At 38.4% G+C, this 19,153-nt stretch overlaps 1 protein-coding gene across 3 annotated transcripts in view; it reads left to right on the top strand.

Moving 5' to 3' along the window:
* The window catches only part of CACNA2D3 (calcium voltage-gated channel auxiliary subunit alpha2delta 3), a 394,439-nt gene extending 377,141 nt beyond the window's left edge, over positions 1-17,298 (top strand). For all 3 annotated transcript variants that reach the window (XM_038149689.1, XM_038149687.1, XM_038149690.1), the window contains 3 exons: positions 12,495-12,607; positions 13,405-13,487; positions 14,327-17,298. In XM_038149689.1, coding sequence (XP_038005617.1) covers positions 12,495-12,607; positions 13,405-13,487; positions 14,327-14,419 — 289 coding nt within the window. In that variant the 3' untranslated portion in view covers positions 14,420-17,298. The remainder of the gene's footprint in view (positions 1-12,494; positions 12,608-13,404; positions 13,488-14,326) is intronic.
* The last annotated feature ends 1,855 nt before the right edge of the window (positions 17,299-19,153 follow it).

Raw genomic sequence — 19,153 nt, 5'->3', positions numbered from 1 at the left:
GAATTAACATAAGAATGTCATTAGGGTCAGGGCTTGGCTGTCCTACCCCATAATTTGTTGTTATTCAATATCCCAATGATTATTAAATTAATCTGTTATTTAAACAGCAGTCAAAAACAAGTCAACCCACATTTTCTAAGCACTGTCAACAAGAGAGAAAAACTAGGATTTTTTGAAAAATCTGAATTGGTTTCATATTTTCCAGTAAGCTATTCCTTTTTATAGCAAAAAAACCTAATAAAAAACAAACCCTATTACTTCTGAAATCTTATATCGTAGACTGTTCTATCACAGCCTCAACGTTGAAAGTAATTAATTGCTAAAGAGAAATATTTTTTCTTTATCAGTCTCAACTGGCACTCTTTCTGTGAGTCAGAACTCCACTAATGACAGATGTACTTGATATGGGCTTAAAAGGTGTTGTGCTGCTCAGAGATGAGTTTCTGGTTAGACATCAAGCTTGAAGTTTTAGGCTATATAAACATCTCAGTGCTGCCTGTAGTTTTATGAAGTATTCTAGCCAATATTCTAGCCAATTTTAAATATAAGTGTGCAAATCAATGTTCTTCTGCAGTGCTCACTGGGTACCTCACCAGTTTTTGCCTTCTGGGGATATCATCATAACAAATTTTAGTTGCAGTAAAAGTGTCTAAGGAAAGAATCCTTAGAATGTCAAAGTTGTTATAAAATAGAATTGATGATGGCTGTTAAGACATTTGATTAGAAAATGTTTGCCAGTCTTTTTAGTATATCCTTCCATCTCTTTGTAGAGCAAACAGAAATGTTTTTGTTTAATTGCAAATCTCATTTATGCATGAAATTTCAAATGTTTTCATTTAGCTTCATTTAGGAAAATACCATTAATTTCAGCTATAACTGCTATGAAGGTGAGTGTAGCAATTTAGTCATCTGACTATTTGTACTTTAAGCATATATGTTAAAATTTCAAAGCTGCAAGGAGCCAGTTGAGTGCATAGTTGCCAAATTTGTGTGTTCCCTGTAATAACTGTGGGTATACAGATTAGGCAGCAGTTGCACAGTCAAATGCTTAAAAATTTGCCCTTTTAACCTCTCCTGTTCATGTGTGATGACATATTGGACTTGGATGAAGATCAAAAATCTGGCCTTACTTCCAAAAAAATCCCCCTTCACTTTTAATTGCAGCACTCATGGGTCTACAAGGTCAATACGAAAGCCCCAAAGAAACTGTTTTGTTTCCAGTTGATCCTTTGTTCACAATCTTAAGACAAAGAGGAAAGTAAATATAAGAAAGCCATATTGTCACTAGGGAAGCAAGGAAGCATTTAGGTACAATCATCCTAACCCTGGGAAAGATTTATGCATGTTTTAATTATGCCAGATATGAAAGGTGAATGCATTTATTTTACCTTGTTGAGCATCACATGTAAATTGCCTGTTAAAATGTATAGGAACTACTTATTTGAATAAACACTGTCCTGTGTATCATCTGTTTGTCCCAGTAGAATGTTAGTAAGCAGACATTACGTTAACAAGGAAAACCATCAAGAAACCAAATTGTTTCTCTTGCTTTCTCATAGACTGGGCATTGAACGCCATTTATTGTCAATAAAAGAGGTAAATGGCAATGGAAGTGTAGTTCAGGATGACACTGAACCCTTCATGTGGATTTATAATGGCAAATTTCAGACTTGTCCACTAAATGCACAGATTTGGCAGTAACAGATAAATAACAACACAAATTAGATGCAGACTGCTCAGGGCATGAGTATATTAGTGTCAGGAGCAGTGCAATCTGCAGACGTTAAAATGGAAATGGTTTTTAAAACCCACTTAATCTCGAGATACACCACCATTTGCTAAAATATTTCCGCATTTCTTTCTCAGTAGAAGCTTGCCAAACTGCTGTACTTGATCACGTTTAAAATGTGAAAATAAATACACAGTTCAATTTCCCATGAAATAAATAATCATTTGCCTTTTCAGATGTAGTTAGTTTACTTCTAAACAAACCAGCTTGCCACATAAACCAGCCAAAGCATCCAGGGCCAATTTCTTCTCGTTCGGAGCTCTATCGATGTGTATCTGAATGTCCCTGTGTCTGTCCTCGGGCAGTAAATCATAGTCAGTCTTCTAGAAGACATTTTGGATTGTATTCTTTTTTACTGTGTGGACCTTTTATGATCCTGAGGGAAATGCTGTCTCTGTTTCCCCACCCTGGGTTCAGCCCGTGTGTTTTTGCACTGTTCTTTTCCAGCAGCCATGCCCGGTACCCGCAGGACGATGGCACGTGGATGGCTTTGACCTGTGCCCATGCTGGGTCACAGGTGTGCTGCAGCCAAACTGCTCAGGACTGCTCTTCACAATGCTGAACAGACCTTCATTTCTGAGAGCTTGCTTAGATGTGCATGAAGCTAAAGGAACATCTTCAAGGGAAACTCTGTGTTTTGCATGCCTCAGTGGTTCATTGTTGAAGTCTCTAGGATCACAATCTAAGTATATGGAATTATCTTGCACTTCTCTTTTGAAAGGTAGATCTTCCAGACTTGAAAAATACTTATGGCTGTTAAAAAGTCTTTAAATTTGAGGCAACAGCAGTATTTCTAGAAACTTATTTTAGCCAAAACCCCAAAACTCTAGAAGATCCAAAAATATTTTTCCTTGTTCTTTCCTTGTAAAAAGTATCAAATTACGCACTTTAAACTGCTAGAATTGTTTATTAAAGGTCTTTATACTTAGCTTAAAATGTTATATTGTGTGTTACCCACACTTCTCCACTTGCAGGCTGAGTAACTTTCTCTTCACTTCAAAGGCACCAGTGATTATAATGTTTGTCATGCAGGTGTAATTTAAAGTCACTGTATGGGCAATTTAATTCTACCCTTTGATAATGTATATTTTGAATGACCAGTTCAGGAAACACTGTAAATTACTATTTTCATTTAAGAAAAAAGGTATATAAAATAATAGGGCAAGACATATCTAAGTTACCAGGCAGGTCTGTGCCTGCCAGTCATCAGTTTAACAATCCCTTGGACAGTTTTCAAGGCTGGAGAATTTCTGTTTGCTTGGGGATTTTGGTTTTTTTCTTTTTTTTGTTTCAGAATTGCTGATTTCAGCAATTTCAGAATTTCAGAATTTCATGCTTGATGAATTCTGGAGCATTTTAGTTGTTTGTACACAGATTGCCACCCTATGTCTCCCTCCCTTCTGTAAAATCTTGGAATTTTAGTGAAAATGAAGTTTAACTACAGGTTCTCTCTCACAAGTAGGACAAGATGTGCATTCTTTCTCTTAACTCCCCACTTCCAATAAAACCTCTGCAGGGGAATGTGGTGATCTGCACCCATTCACTCTTCATAGTTAAAATCAGTACTCCATTAAAATATAAATCATAATCTACTTAAAAGTTAGCTTAATTTTACATTTTAAATAAACACTAATAAATATTAATGAAATGATAGATAGTAGCTGATGCAATGAAAGGATGCTTTGTAATAACAAGGGATTTAAAAACTGTATGTATGCCATGATGTATAGAGCTCAGTGGTAATATATATTATTTTTATTAACAATGGCTTGGGATAGGAAAAAGATGATTGAAATTGAGAAATCTGGCAATGAATTTTTAAAGCCAGGCACACTTGCGAAGAATTGCTTATACTGGAACATTAATTTTAGTTTGTAATATATTCATATTATAGGCAGATGAAAAACAATGCAAACATAGCTTAGATATCTTTACATGGAGCAGTTTCCTTTTTAAAGGGTTTGGGATAGCTTAATGAGTATTTTAGAGCCTTTAACTTAGAAAAACAACATGAATCTTAAGATTTGAGAGCCATGCAAGGAACATTTGTATATTATATAAAACAATACGCAGTTTTAGCTGGCAATGGAAAAGATGGCACATTGTGTGCTTGAGTCTTTCAGATGTGGCCTTCTCAATCGCTGCTAAAGTTTATGTTAACAGAAATAAATTAATAACATCTTTGCAAAACACACTGTAGACACATCCAATGAGTTTTGATCCAGGATTTATTGGTCTTTTAATGTGAATCTCCTGGTCATTTCTGCTTTTTATACTTCAGTTTCTGTTGTTCACTTTCTTGCTAGAGTCGTATTGTTGATGAGACTTGACCTAAAGTTGTGGAAAAGAGTAGTTACCAATTCTTGCAATTAAATGTTACTTTTACGATGTCATATGATATCTGTGAGCCTTCCTAAACTAGAATTTATCAACTTGCTTTTTAATCTTAAAGTTATATTTAGAACCTAGCTTAGAAATCATATAGCATTTTAAAAATCACAATCTGAGATGTCTCTCAATACAAACCACAACTACTTGTGTAGAGCTAAAGAACTCTGCTAAAAACACATATTTGCTAACATGCTGTAGTGGAGCTGGATTTTTCAGCCTGGATATCTTCCTGACTTCTCTGTTGTGGTCTTGTTAACCAGGTGCCACTGTCAAAAGAAAAAGTCTTTCTGAGACCTCTGATATGATTTGCTTTGTGCCAGTCACTGTGTCTCCTCTGTTGGTCACTGTGAACACAGAACCAGGTACCCACCCTGCTTGTGGAGACCCACACATGTCACACTCAGCTTGGGTTTGTTCAGGGCTATGAATGCTGGCAAATATTTCAAGTTTGTAGGATTTCTGGTCTTGATTTCTTTGCTAAAAAACTGCTATTACATTTTAAAGCTGGAGGTCAGAAACTCTCCAGTATCCTACACCTCGTATGGAAAGGTGGCTGCACTAGAAGGGTCACAAACAGTCCAATGCCTCACTACACTGAGGATCTTCTGTCATCCTGAAGGCTGTACACTCGAAGTTTTTGGATGTTTGCAGCATTCCTAACATGCAGTTGGTCAAGTACTCTTGTCTGAGCATCAGTTAATTGAGAAAGAATCCCCTCCTGTGGGGAGTGAGCGAGGATGGGCATCCTGGGGATCCTGGCTGAAGCTGAGGGGTTTCCAGCCATGGCACAGCTCCGTGGAGCTCTGAGCATTCAGCAGCACAGGAATGGTGAGGATGACACTGCTCACCTAAATCCTCAGTTCTGAACATTGCTCTAAGTATGTTTGCACTGATACCAAATTGTACTGCAGTCAGGTTGTATGTGGTGGCAATATTTTGCTAGCATGAGGTCAGGATCCAATTTCAAGCCTGAGGCTGGAAGTTTATCTGCCTCTTTTCATGTGAGAGAACCATTAGCTGATTTTTATACACTGCTCCAGCTCTCAGAAATGTTGTTATTGGCATATATGTTATTTTTACAAATTGCATTAGATATTTCATTCTCCGTCATCTTTTATTTGGGAGAAAAACATGAAAAAACCCAAAAAAACAAGTAGCACAACTTGACTGTGATATAAACATTTCATTCATTCATTGCAAAAATGTGATAAGCGAGAGAGATGTGGGTTGGAAATGTGGCCAGCAGCCTGGAAAGCACATGATAGGAGTTGGGAAACAGCAAAGTGGATATCTGCACTCCAGTTGAATTCTTAAAGTTTGTTCCAGACCATTAGGGTTGAACGCTTGCAACCAACAGTTATGTGAGTAACACATATTTGAGTGCAGCGTGCACAATATTTTCCATTTACTCTGCCCTCATGCTGGTTTTTTTTTTTTTCTCTAAAAAATAGGAAAGATCACATTTGACGGATGTGAAATGTAATCCTAAAGTTACAACTCATCTTAATCCAAAATACTCCAAGTTCATTAATGGAGGTTTGCAGGCAAAAAATACACTGAAACACCCAGGGGAAAAAGGCTGAGTTTACAGTGATGCTTAGTGGCCACTGAGGCCTATCTGAGTTGAGTTCCATGGAAATTTAGACATTTCCTCACGTCTTTGTGCATTTGTTTAGGTTGCCAATTTGAAAATATTGCCTTAGGTTTATTTCAGTTCCAACTACTCACAGTGCTTTGTAGGATTTGTCTGCCTGAGCAAACAAGTGGTATTTAAAGGATCTTTTCTATTGTCACATGAAAATGATTGATATGATTATGTATGTGCAGGAGGGACATTTGCTAGCACAATACTCTGATATTCTACTCATAATTTGATTTTAAGTCCCACAGTCATCACTGTGACATTAAACGATAGTAATAGTGTTCCAGTGCTCATTAAGGAAAAAAATTGAAAATACATACATGGATTTTTTTGCCCTTAAATCAGGCTGCTAAACCTTCTGAGCATGGAATTAAAAGCGAATCCGAACAGTGATTTAAACATTTATGTTACTAAAATCCTGCCTAAGCCATGTGTTTGTCATGACCACATTTTCTACTGCAGTGTGTCTGTTATAAGCACAGATGTAATAGCAGGGTATTTTTGTAAAATTAAAAGAGAATACTGATTGTAAAATACAGCACATAGATCAGCAATTATTACTCATGACCAAAGTTTTTTTTAAAGCAAAGTGCAATAATGAAGTATTTCTGTGAGAAAAAAAAAAATTAATTTTAACAGGAAACACACAGCATTGTTTTTAAACAAGTTGAATTGCTTTTAGTATTGTTGCTGTGTTCAAATCCTCCCCAAATTACAAAGAAATATCTTCCATTCTTCAGTATAATGAGAAGATATTCTCTCAAAGTGTTCTGGTCCCACAAGCATAGTTTTATCCTGTGTCTTCCGAGTTCCATGCTGTTTGACATTAGTTCTGTTCCCTCTAACACTTTTCAGCTTTTGCAGCTGTTTGAAGAAAATAGGGAGCCATGGATCTGAAAATCAGAGAATTCTGAATGCTATCAGGAGGTTCCCTGCCATTCTTTGTTGCTGAAACAAGTCTTGTGTCAGTGTCAGTAGCCACCAGAGCTAATGGCAGCAGGGCTGCAGGCCAGGAAAAGGAAAATAGTTCAATGCAAATGACCAAGAAATGGTGGTGTTTGGGATCCTCAGTCTGCACAACCCATTATCACTGTGTGCTCTCTTACAGCTGCCTGGCCCAGCCTCAGGCCCATACAAAATGTGCTGTGTTGAACCAGTTTCCCCAAGATTCACTGTGCTGGGGCAGTGGAAGTGGCTGCTCATTAGCAGGGAAACCTCATGTCTGTGTTCAGTTTATATCCTGTCCAAAATTGAACACCAGTGGACAAGGAAATGGATTACCTCTCCTGCATGGAAATACAGATTAAGCTGCTCAACTGTAATATTGATTTCCTTTAGGAGCAGATGCTGTAGTCAAATAGTGGGGAGTAAACAACTGAAAGGTTAGGTTTGCTTAGCTGGATGAGACACATCTCTGGTGTGTCTGAAATAGAATTACCTTAGCTTTGCCTGCTATTGATCCAGCTATGCTGGGAAAGGAAAGAGGAAGCCAACTGCATTTCAGAGACAAGGTGTTAAGCCTGCCACATACAGATTTGGACCATATGATTGAGGTATTTGTAGGGAAGCAATGGCCTGCATTAAGGAGAGAAATCAGTGACTCACAGAAATGTGTGATCTGCAAGTTGGCCAGTGAGCTGGCCTTGGTCTGTCTGGAGATACAGCAGCCAGCAGAAAAAAGGGCACAGCTCTGCCTTGGTCCTGCTGGGCCTGCTTCCATCAGCTTGGGAAATGCTCCAGAATCTCTAAGGAGACTGACTGCAGAGGCCTCATGGCAAAGGCACCTCCTGCAGGAGCAGCAAAACTGCTTCCTTAGATCCTCTCCCACAGGGCACTGTCACTGCTTGTCCTGTTGTCCCTGTCCTTTCCTCCATATTGCAGGATCTTCCTCCTTTTCCAGAGAGGTTTGTCCCTCTCCCAGTTCCCTCACAAACACTTTGCCACCCAGGAGTTCAGAGACAGAAAGATGAAAGAAAGAGAAAGAAGTGTGGAGAGAAAGCAGTGCTGCAAGGGTAGTGTCAGCTCAGTCCCTGCTTCTGTACTGTATGTATTCTAATTATTTCTCCTTACAGAAGAAAGCGATTATTCTAATGCGAATTTTGAGAATTAGGTTGGGGGTTTTGATTTGTTCAGGGTTTTTTTTTGGTTGGTTTTTTTTTTTTATGTCTGGGGAAGAAATTATTATAACAATAGAATATATAACTCTTTAAAGACTTTCACATATACAAATAAAAGAGAGAGATTCCAATTTAAATTTAAACAAAAAACAAAACCAAACCCAAAAAACTCTAACAAATCAGATTTGAATGTAATGTGCTGGCTCTCTAAGAACAGGTGTTGTAGCCCACACTTAGATTTAAGTGTCATGTTTCACCGTGTTCAGGATGCATTTCTCTGCAGGATCACTGTCCATCCATTAGAGAGAAGCACCCTCCTGCAGAGGATGACTCAGATCCCCACAGCCAAGCTCCTGCCCTGAATTATCCTTGAATAATCTGTGTTTCTGCATGGCCAGAGTTGGAGGTGCTCACCCTTCCAATGCAGGATCCTGAGTGATGTGTTCACAGGCAGCAGGTGTGATTGCACCCCAGCATTGGCACTGCAGTGCTGTTGTGATGCTTTCCAAGCGACAGGCTGTCTAAAGGAGTTAGAAAGAACTGATTACCTGTGGGAAGAGTCGATTAGCCACCAGACACACATTAAAAGTGCTTTCTTATCATGCCTTCAGAAGCATGACTACCAAATATAATTATAAACACAGCAGGACCTGCAGTCCAAGTCTCCTTTGCTATAATTGCTCAATGAAAAATTAATTTTCAAGGAACAGATTAATAAGTATTACTTTTTGAGCAAATATTTTCTACTTCCAATTAAAACATGAAGCTGTTTTTTTTTTTTTTCCCCAAATCTGTTTGCATTCTATTTGTGCTCATGTTTTTATATGGACCAAAACCAAAAGAGGTTAAAAAGAAGCAGATACTGTGTGTGCAGCATGACAAAATTGTCATGTTACACTCTGACTCAAAATACAGAGTTCCTCGCAGACTTACTCTCTGTTGATATTTTTTTCTTCATTAACAAAATAGTTTGGCATAACTAGATTTTCTTCCTCCCTCTCTGTCTACCCCTTTCAAGTATTAAATTTCTTCCTTCCTCACCTTCCCCACAAAGTCAAGAAACAGTTTGTTTTCAGGTCTGTTTTAAGCCTCTGAACCTGCACATCAAATAAACCAAGCTAGTTCCTCAGTGGATGAAAGATGGAGGAGAAATTATTAATAAGCTTCTTATTGACTCAATGTAGCTTCAACAGGAACCCCAACAGTTTAGTCTGTTTTATGTTTGGAAATATTTGCAAGCCTATTCCTGTGCTGCTCCTATTGAATGATGGTGATGATACTGCAGTAGAGGAAAGGATTCAAATCAAGAGATTTATACTACTTAAAACAAAAAGAGCTTTATCCTTTAAATGTGAAACATTCTCTATAATAATAAAGCACTTAAACATAGACTTTCTTTTGATTGTTAAAGCAGCAATAAAGTTTAGCCAAACCCCTTACTCAGTCCTTGAGAGTTGGTTTCCATATTACCAGGGCCACAAATGCCAGCTTAAGCCAGCAGGTGTTCAGAACTGGTTATTGTAAGAGAACCTTTAGAGACTCACAGTGGATCTCACAAAAAGATAATACTATTTTCCCTACTTTGTCAGCGACTTCATTTCTCCCTGCAGCCATGGAAGCTGTTTGCTGGAGGTTTTTTGCCTTGCAACAGAGCCTTGGGGTGCACAGTGAAGTATTTTGGTGGAATGTCTCAGTCTCTGAAAGGCTTTGGTCTGACTGTGTTTGTGCACCTTTTGTTTTCTCTGAATGTTTGGTTCCTGAGACTTACTGGCATGAATGTTCATAATGAATTTCAAAGATGCATATGCATGTCACCATGGGAACTGAAGGCTGGGCTCAAAGAGTAGAGCTGCTGCTGGGAGGATTGTGTGCTTTATCCAGTTTGGGCATGGAAGCAGTGCCATGTGAATTATCTCAATAGTCACACAGAAACCGTGGTGGTTACGACTGGCACAAACTTGTTTGCCACTGATCTGGTGAGGATAGGAATATCTCATGACTGTGAAATTATCTTAAATTACAGCAGCTGAAAGAGGTATGTTTTGTTTGTGCAAACTATTAATAGAAAAGAAAGCTAAAATGGACATTTTTTGCCCTTATTTATTTGTACAGATCAATCTCAAGTCTTGAATCCTCTGTCTTCACTTGTTGGGATGTTGGCTTTACAACTTCATTTGCAGATCATGTTTGAGAATTGTGTAAGGGGAAACATCCATATCCTGCTTGATGGAAGAAAACATTTTCTTTTAAAATATCAAAAAACTTCTAGTGGGAGGATGAGAAGCAAGTTGTTTCACTTTTCAAGATCTTAGTGACGTTGTTATTGTGCACTAAGGAAAAAAAAATGCTACAGAGAGCCAAAATTTTCAGTCTTTTATGTTTCTTTATAGCAGCCCCATGCTCTGTGGCAGCCACCATTAGCTTAGGCACTTCACAAACTTCTGTACTAGTTAAACAGCCTGTAGGCCTGTAAGAATATTCACTGTGGTAAACAGAGTCAAGGCACTTAGTTGATACCTCTGAAATAATTCCTAAGGTAGCAAAGAGAGGTTTTTAGTTTTTATTTAACTAATATATTGCCCTTTGAACTGCTTTTAATACATAATTTCCATCAGTCAATGCAGGTACTGCATTCCCCAACTTGATGAAATCAGAAATTATGAAGGCTTGCAGTAATAAAGCAATACAGAAAGTTTTGCTAGACTTCATAGTTTAGCTGTGTAGTAATTTATTCAGCGCCGTAGTTCTGTAGTTGAAGCATTCTTCTGGATTAAGTGCTTTCATCTCAGCTAGGTGAAATGATGGGAATTTTTCTTCCCCCCTCTCTAATTTGAGGAAAGAATAGCTTTATACTGCACAGCCCTTGTGGCACCTCAAAGTGGATGAAAGAAGAAACAGAAAGGGAAATTGCCCAGCTTTCATGAGCTGGCACCTTTAAACCTGGCTGTGGGGTACATGCTTTGCACAGGCTTCAGGGCTCACCCTGGGAGGTTACAAAAAGGGGTATCACAAAAGGGCTTGAATTACCTTTGGGCACACCACAGGTAAAACAGAAGAGTAATTACTCCCTTCTCAGCAAAAAGAAATGAATCCTTTAGCATCCAATTAATTGTTAAAGCATTTTATGCCCATCAGGTTCTTTTCTGAGCTAGTTTTAAAGATACAATGAATATAAGTTTCAAACTGCACAAAATGCAAATAGTGCCAATTTCTGGCAATAAAAGTAATGTTTTTTCTATCCTTTACTGTTTGATTTATTCATAGCTGTTTTGAGAAATTCATGCAGTACAATTTTGGTGCTATTGCCTGCTAAAGATTTTTCCTCCTTTCCTTTTATTGGCCCCATTTCTCCCACACACAAATCCACAAAGCCACAGATGCTCCATTACAATGATGTCAGTCTTGCTACATGCTCCAGCTGTTTGGTAGGTACATTTATAAAGTTCAGCCTTTTACATTATGCCATAAATGTATATTTCATGTATAAACATAAAGTTAACATATTGCAGATCACTCTAAGTGTAATTTTAATGGAGGTTCAGTAAGTTTAAAAAATACTGAAAAGCATTTAATCTTTCCGTTGGCAACATTTTTATAGTAAGTTTTCCAAATTTTTTTCCTTAGGCTAGGTCTAAATATTCCCTGCCCTCTCTGCTATTTCATCTTCTGTGATCTTTGGAAAAAGCAGGGAGTTATTATAGTAAGACAATATGTATTTTAAAGAAAGATGTCTGGGGAAAAATATGTTTCTCTCCACATCTTCTTGGTGCTCAAACCCTCACTTAGCATTCTGTACATTTACCAGCAAACCACGCTGCAAAACACCTAATTCTTGGAGTTGATTTCAGTGATATTTGACATGGCTGATATGCTGCTGGTAGGATGTACAAATTCTAACAGATTACTTCAGAATTTCATGAAGAATTGGGTCTGTGCTTAAAACCATTCTTTGTATTGTGTCCTGAGTTTCAAAGGAAAGTCTAAATAGTGTCTATCTGGCTCTGCCTTCTGCCCCTTTTTTCTTTGGTATGTGCTTAAGGGTTCAGCTCACTGAAACTCTGTGCCTCATTGACTGGTGCCCACAGGATCCTTCCCTGGGTGCTTTCCTTCTTACAAAAAATGTCTTTATTTTTTTGCTCTCCCTTTGAGTTGCCTACTTTGTCTTCATTTGAATGTGGTGCTGAGTTTTTACCATATTTATACCAGATAGTCATTATTCTAAAATAAATCACTTTGGAAAATGTTGAGGCCTAATCTCTGTTTTGTTGGCTCAGTAATAAAATGGCTCTCAAGAGGACAGATGAAAGCTGAGATCAGGAGTTGCTGTTGCTTCACGCAAGACCCAGAGTGCACAAAGGTCCTGATACAACTGTAGAGACTCAAGTTTGGGGCTGTGAGCTGTCAGTGTGTGGCTGCAGAGGAGCCTTCACGAGTGTTGTGGATCTGTTCCATTCCAGACTGTAAATACATAAAAGTCTGATAAACTCCTAACAAGAACCAGTGGCTCAGAAATGCTGATAATGTCACCGTTATTTGTTTTCTTTTTAATTTTCAGGTCTTTTGTTATCCAGCAGATCCCAAGTAGCAACCTCTTCATGGTGGTAGTAGATAATGAATGCTTCTGTGATTCTATCCCACCAATCACCATGGCACCTATAGAAATAAGATATATCCTTTTATTTACAAACTGGTCAGAAAGAGATTCATGATGCAAATATTGAAAAACTTTTTATCATGTAAAACTTGTATTGCATGACATCATCACCCATTATATGTGTTATTTGAAATAAAGCCATCTGGGAATATGTTCTCACATTTTTTCAATGTGCATTCACTTTTTTTTTTTTCCTGTTTTGTACAGCCAGTACGAATTAAGCAAGAACACTTACATGGATCTTATGTAGCATAAGGTCATGGCCATCTTTAGACAGCTGAACATCTTTCAAATTAGGCACTAAGTGTGTTATTTTCTTATAAGGATGGACCTCATTCTATTGGAACTTACAGAACTCACTCTAATACAAATATCTCTTCTTTTAAGGTTAGACTGGAACATGGAAAATGTTTCAGCATCCTGCTTTCCAAAACTACAAAAATTTAGCAAAGTAAATATATCACTTGATTTTTTTGTTGCCCCATTTCCTATTTTTTGCTGCTCTGTAGTTCAGGTAGTTCATGATTAGTTTTTTCCCGTAAGTTGGAATGTGTGAGAAGCATCCTGCAGTCTGCTTTTATTGCAGACTTATGGAAAGACAGGCCAGCAGTGTAAGTGCACACCTGCTGTTGAAAACACAGATCACAGAAAGGAAAGCACTAGAATCACTTTCTTTTCCTTGTGGTGACCACACATATCACCTTGGGGTTTTAATGGGGAGGAAGAAAGGAGCTGAAATTCACTGTATTCATCTCAAAACACTCCCATGAGAATGCAATGCTCAGAGTATCTCTCCTTAACTGCCTTGTACATAATGAATCCCTTAAATGTGAACGGTTAAAATCTCAGAAGATAAGAAGACGCCCAGAATCTTGTCATGGATTTCACCCTGAAGTAAGTTTTTATCTGCTTTTCCTTTCTTTAAGGCTCTGGTAAATTTTTATTTCTTTAAAAATGATTGATAGGAAAACCATCTTCCAAGATGAAATGTTGGGACATAGTCAGAAGACTCAGTAGTCAGGGAAGTGAGGGATATTGTAAGTGCTGCAAGTCTTTTCTGTACTCATGTAGACGATGAATTGAGCTGCTGCTTTTGCAGACTGGTTTGTGTCATGTGAGGGAGTGTGGGTAGGGTGTGAGCACTGGCAGCCAGGAATATCTGAGAACTTATTCTGGCCCAAGCGGTGACCACAGGGCTCCTTGCTAGAGATGGCTGGGATCTTTGTGCTGTTAATGTTTGCTTCAGTAATTAGCTTCAGAATCATACCAGTCATGCTACAGTCATTGTGCTCATACACAGTATGGCTTGGGAGGGATAGTGACCCCTCCACTACATGTATTTACTGCTCTGTGTTCTGCAGAATGGTCTCACACAGTGCCAGGGAGAGCTGGTAGAGGCCAGGATGTGATTCCAGTGGCTTGTACAGGATAGGTTCATTGACATCCTTTTAACCCAGGAGTAACTTTAATTTCTGCTTCTGCTGATGAAATGCAATGTAGAACAAGACCTAAAGTAGAAAGTGGAGGGGATGGTGTAGTGCTTGCTGTTTCAGTCTACAACCTAAACTTGTTCAACTCAAAATGTGTACTTGTATTACTTCCTGAGTATATTTAATTTATGGGCTTTGTTGTTTGCATCAGTGCTCTTATGCCTATGTTTGCTAAAAAAGCATGTGTCATAATTGACTGTAGTGGCTTGTATTTATTTTCCTTTGTTGTTTTATTTTCTTTAGGAAAATGCAAGAGAATGTGGCGGCGTCTCAGGCCTTAGTGCTAAACCTTCTCTTGTTCTTCTTCCTCTGCTATTGATGATTTTCTCCAGGTGACATTGACTGATGTGTTCAACTGGCATGCTAAAACATGGATAAACTGTGAACTGGGAAATGGTGCAACATAGAGGACATGAAATATAGTCAGAGCATCAGCATTTCATGATTTTAAACTGTTGGTGATATAAATTCTTAAAGATATGTTGAAAAAAGATTTATCTTTTTACTTTGCAAGTCGTGCAGATGTGAATTTGGCATATGGCAGTCATGATTCATCAAAAAAGGACTTGGTAGATAGAGGTGACCATTGCTTTGTCCCATTGAAAACAATTTAAACTGTGTACTTTTTTCAATAAAGTATATTAAAATCACAGTTTCAGAGTGTATTTTAAGTATGCTAATATATTTGTTCAAATAATGAATGATGGGAAGAAAATAAAATAAATGGATGATATTTTATTATGCTTTTAGCCTCTTTCTGAAAAAAATCAGAGAAGAAAATGGGGACTTGGCTTTTACAATAAGGCAAAATAGCTTTTATTAACAAGCTAAGGAAACACCTGTGTGTGTGTGAAGCTGAGCAGGTAATACATGGTGCTGAATTATAGAGAAGGTTTGGTTTCTGGAAATAGCCATAAAATGTCTTACCTGCATTTAGAAGGTGAGCCAAAGCCTTATTAAATCCTTGGTTCTAACTTAGGCAAGCTTTGGGTCAAGTTGGTTGATTTGGCTGCAGATGACATCAATCAAATATTTTTCATCTAAAGGAATAGGAAGATATGTAGAACAGCCCAGATCAAGGGGTGACACTGTTCTGCTGGTGTTCTGATCTCATGTCAGACAGGAGAACATCGTTATGAGGAAAGTGATAAGCAGAGCAAGTCTGACTTGCAACACAGCTGTGTCAGCAGAAAATTGGTTTTGAGTGTCCCTGTTGGTAGGCAAAGATCTAGACCAGTATGTTTTTATTCCAGGCCTTACATTCTTCTTTGTAAGGCAATGAGGTTATAAAGATGAGCATCTTCCTTTTGCAACTGGCAGCAAAGTCTCTGCTGTGGGTACATTTGCTGGAGATCTAGATCTTTGACCAATGATAGTCTCAGTTTGTCTTTGGAGTTTTATAGAATGCTATCAAAGGATAACCTGTCCTTCTAACAATACAGTACATTAAATGCAAAATAAAATGCCACTGCTCTAAATCTGGTGCTTGGAGACTGCAGTTTCCTGATTGGGTGTAAGTTTGCTTTCAGCCTTGGATAAATGCTAAGCAGATTTGCTGTGTATCTTGGTGGGGAACAGGGAGCTAGGCCACTGAGAGGGGCTTTGTTTTAAAGAATACTACTCAGCTTGTAAGGGGAAGAACTAGTAAAACAAAATTTCCACTCCAATGCTTTAATGGGTTCAAATGCACTGATACTTCCTCTGATTCTGAAACCATTCAGGTCTTTGCACTCATAAATTTCTTTTCCTCATGTCTTCATTTTCTTTTTCTTTTTCTTTTTTTTTTTTTTTTTTTTTTTTTAGTGTTTTCCTACAGACTTCTTCTTAGTCTCAAAATCTGTCAGTTTTCCAGATGACATTCAGTCAAACTGTTGTCCTAGTGACATTCTTTGTTTACTAAGCAAATTGGGAACTCAAGGCATTTTCTCCACTTTGGCTGACATGGATATCCTGCTCTTCTTTGCTTGGTTTTTCTCTGAGCTCCATTCCCCCTTACCCTCCATCATTCTCGCCAAAAAAAAAAAAATTAATGTCAATGTTTTATAAATAAAGTATTTAATTTTTGATTCTGAGTTTCCAGCATTCACAACATTGCAGCCTCATAGCTTTTGTATATGTGATTACATTCTTCTGTAATGGTATTTAATGGTTGTAGCCAATACAATACAGGTGATTTTCCTTGTTAGTAGAAAGTGGAAAAAAGTATCTTTCTCATTAGAGCTATTGAAAAGCTCTACATACAACTGTCTGATGTGTTAATCATCATTGCTTACAAAGAAAGGAAATACACTTTCTCCATTAATGTATTTCTACAAAAGCTAGGTGAAAATCTGTAATAGTAATCCATTGTTCATTTTGGGAAGAGGTGGGTGTTTTTTTTAATTGCAAAGGAGCCAGGGAGTGACAAGAGAGATGAAAGTATGACAGTCTAAATTAACATTGAGAAAGAGATTTAAATGTGGGCATGTAAATGAATATTGCTCAGAGAAATGTGACAGTTCATTTTCACACACTAAGGCAAAGTTATGAAGGCAGAATGCATTGGTGTACCCAAACAAATCACTGTGTGAAACAGAATAATCCAAGTCAATTGCTAAGTGTAAAAACAGTTTTATGAGTTGCCATTTCTCTTATTGAAGCCATCTTCTTAATTTTGTATATATTCCTTAGAAGATTCTGGTGCAGTTGGAATCCGGGTTGATAAAGCCAGTCAAGAAAAATGGACACAAGGCCCAGGGACTCCAGGGTGTGTGTGCACCTGTCAGCCCCTTCTCCAGAGGGAATGGCTGCAGCAGGAGCAGCCTGGGCTGAGCACAGAAATGATGCTCATGGGTTTCATGGGACAGAGCTCTCCAACAGGGGAAACAGATTGAATCTGTTGAAACAGATTTCCAGAAAAGCTGATCTCAGGCTAATGTTGCTCCTGCCTGTGTTTGAGTCCCTGTGACATTAGCTGTGATGGTGTAAAGATCTCATGCCATGAAGTGGGTCTGTGCTGTCATTCCATAGCCTGTGGCAGGTCATAGATGGTCATGGAATTTAATTCCATTACCTCACTAATCTGAGATGCTATTTTTCTTAAATACTGAAATTATTATGCAAGATCTGATGCAAAGTCAACTGCACTAAATAGCAAAAAAATATGGGTGCATGTGTATACATACAGCTGCATATGTGTGAATTACATATATTTTAATAAACAGGAAATTCAGACATTTTCTGTATCTTTTATCTCCCTGAATCTGAGGACAAATCCAAGGAGAACTGGGACAACTGTACAATCATTTTCTGCACAGCAAGAAGCAGAGCTAAAAGCTTTAGCTTTTTCAGGGCTTGGATCTTTTTTTCTTCTTTACTCTCTTTGCTAATGGCATTGATTTGCAACTTATTAGCCCCAGCTGCCTCCTCTTCCTTTAATCTTGATAAAGTAAAAGCTGTCTGGGGGCTCAGGGCTGGCCATGGACACACCATTTTCTAATAGTTTTCTGTGGGAAAACTGTCCATAACTGTCAGTGCTGCAAACACTCCTTTAAAATCATGTAAGCCAGAGAGCCTCAGGCAGGTTTCCACAGCTGTGCTATCTCCTCTCATTGTTTTTGTGACACTGAGACTGCCTGACCCACTGTGTTTTGCTGCCAGGGCCAGCTCTGCAATATGTGTGTTCGGCGACACAGGTGGCTGCCCAGGGCAAGAAGATATTAAAAGCAGCAGTAATTGTTTCATTGCCTCAATGGCTTCAAGAGACTGTTTCAGTTTCCTTCTGATAGCAGGAGCCCCAGAACAAGGCACTGGCCTGTTTAGCCCTTTGAGTTCACGAGGCAAAATAGAAGTTTGGCACAGAAGGTTTGTGGCTGGAAGCCTCCAGTTATTTCCATGTGTTTCCTGAGCCCTTTATGGCCTCCAAGGACTTTTATATCTTGGGACTTTCTGTGCCTCAGAAATTCCAGCTCGTACAGATTTAATGTAAATAGGCACTCACAACTGGAAAGTTTTCTGCAGAAGAGTGCATCAAAACCTTTCACCCGTGGAAAATATTTATATTTGATTTTCCTATTTGATTATTCTTTTCCCTGAACTGCCCCAGATACTCCCAATAATATGCAGCTTTTTTTTTTTTTTCTATTTGTTCAAATCCTTCCCTGTGTATTTGAGTGCCTTGTTATTTATCTGGTGTAAAACAACATATTCCCTGTGACAGGTCCAGCTCCCATGTATCTACTGAGAGAGCAATGGTTCCCATGTACAGAGTCCAGAAGGTCTCACTGGAGTTTATCACAATCCAGTCACAGAATTTTCTTCTCCCTTGTCTTTAGCCTTTGGCCCTTAAGCTCAGACCATATTTCTTCCAATATAATAATATTCTTGCTGTAGTTCCTTGGGAGCATTTATGTCTTCTTCCAGATTCAGTCCTAAGTTTCTTCCCAAGAGCAGTTTTTGGAACTGGATGTTACAACTTGGATATACCAACTCAGAGTCTATTCTTGTGGTGCTCTGAGTGGAAGGATGTGTCTCCAACTCTTCCAGACTTTTTCCCTTCTTCCCATGGCAAGTGTGGGTAACTCAGGAAATGTTACTTTATTTTTTGCACTTCAGTATGAATTTTTTTTCAATCCATAGTTCTGCCTAGCAGATGCTTTGAAGAATTTCAAAGCACAGTGTTAATTTAGGAAGAACTCATTGACTGTTCTTGTGTGAGACGTTTAGACTATCTTCTCCTAAGTCTCATGGCATCTTAGTTAAGAGTAGCCAGTCAAAATGTGGATTGATCCAGCCATCCAAGTGATGAGAGGCTAAAACCCTACGACACTTTCCTTTCTAACAGTTTTAGCAGATTTGATTGCTCATCTCTGTGGCAGGAATAAGCAGGTAATTGTGTTTGTGTCACACTACCCTCTAACACCTCACCAGGTGTCAAAAGCTCACATTTCTGCTCTGCTCTGCTGCTAACAGTTTCGGGCAGCAAATGGGGTGTGTTGACTGCATACAAATGTTCAGGTAATTCACACAGGATTGACAAAATAGTATGGAAAAAAAATCAAAGCAATATCAAAATAAGTGGCATGAAAGCAA

Source organism: Motacilla alba, chromosome 12 (assembly GCF_015832195.1).
Source record: "Motacilla alba alba isolate MOTALB_02 chromosome 12, Motacilla_alba_V1.0_pri, whole genome shotgun sequence".
Taxonomy (NCBI): Eukaryota; Metazoa; Chordata; class Aves; order Passeriformes; family Motacillidae; genus Motacilla; species Motacilla alba.
Note: the sequence above shows the minus strand (reverse complement) of the source record. Positions and strands in the feature narration are given on the sequence as shown.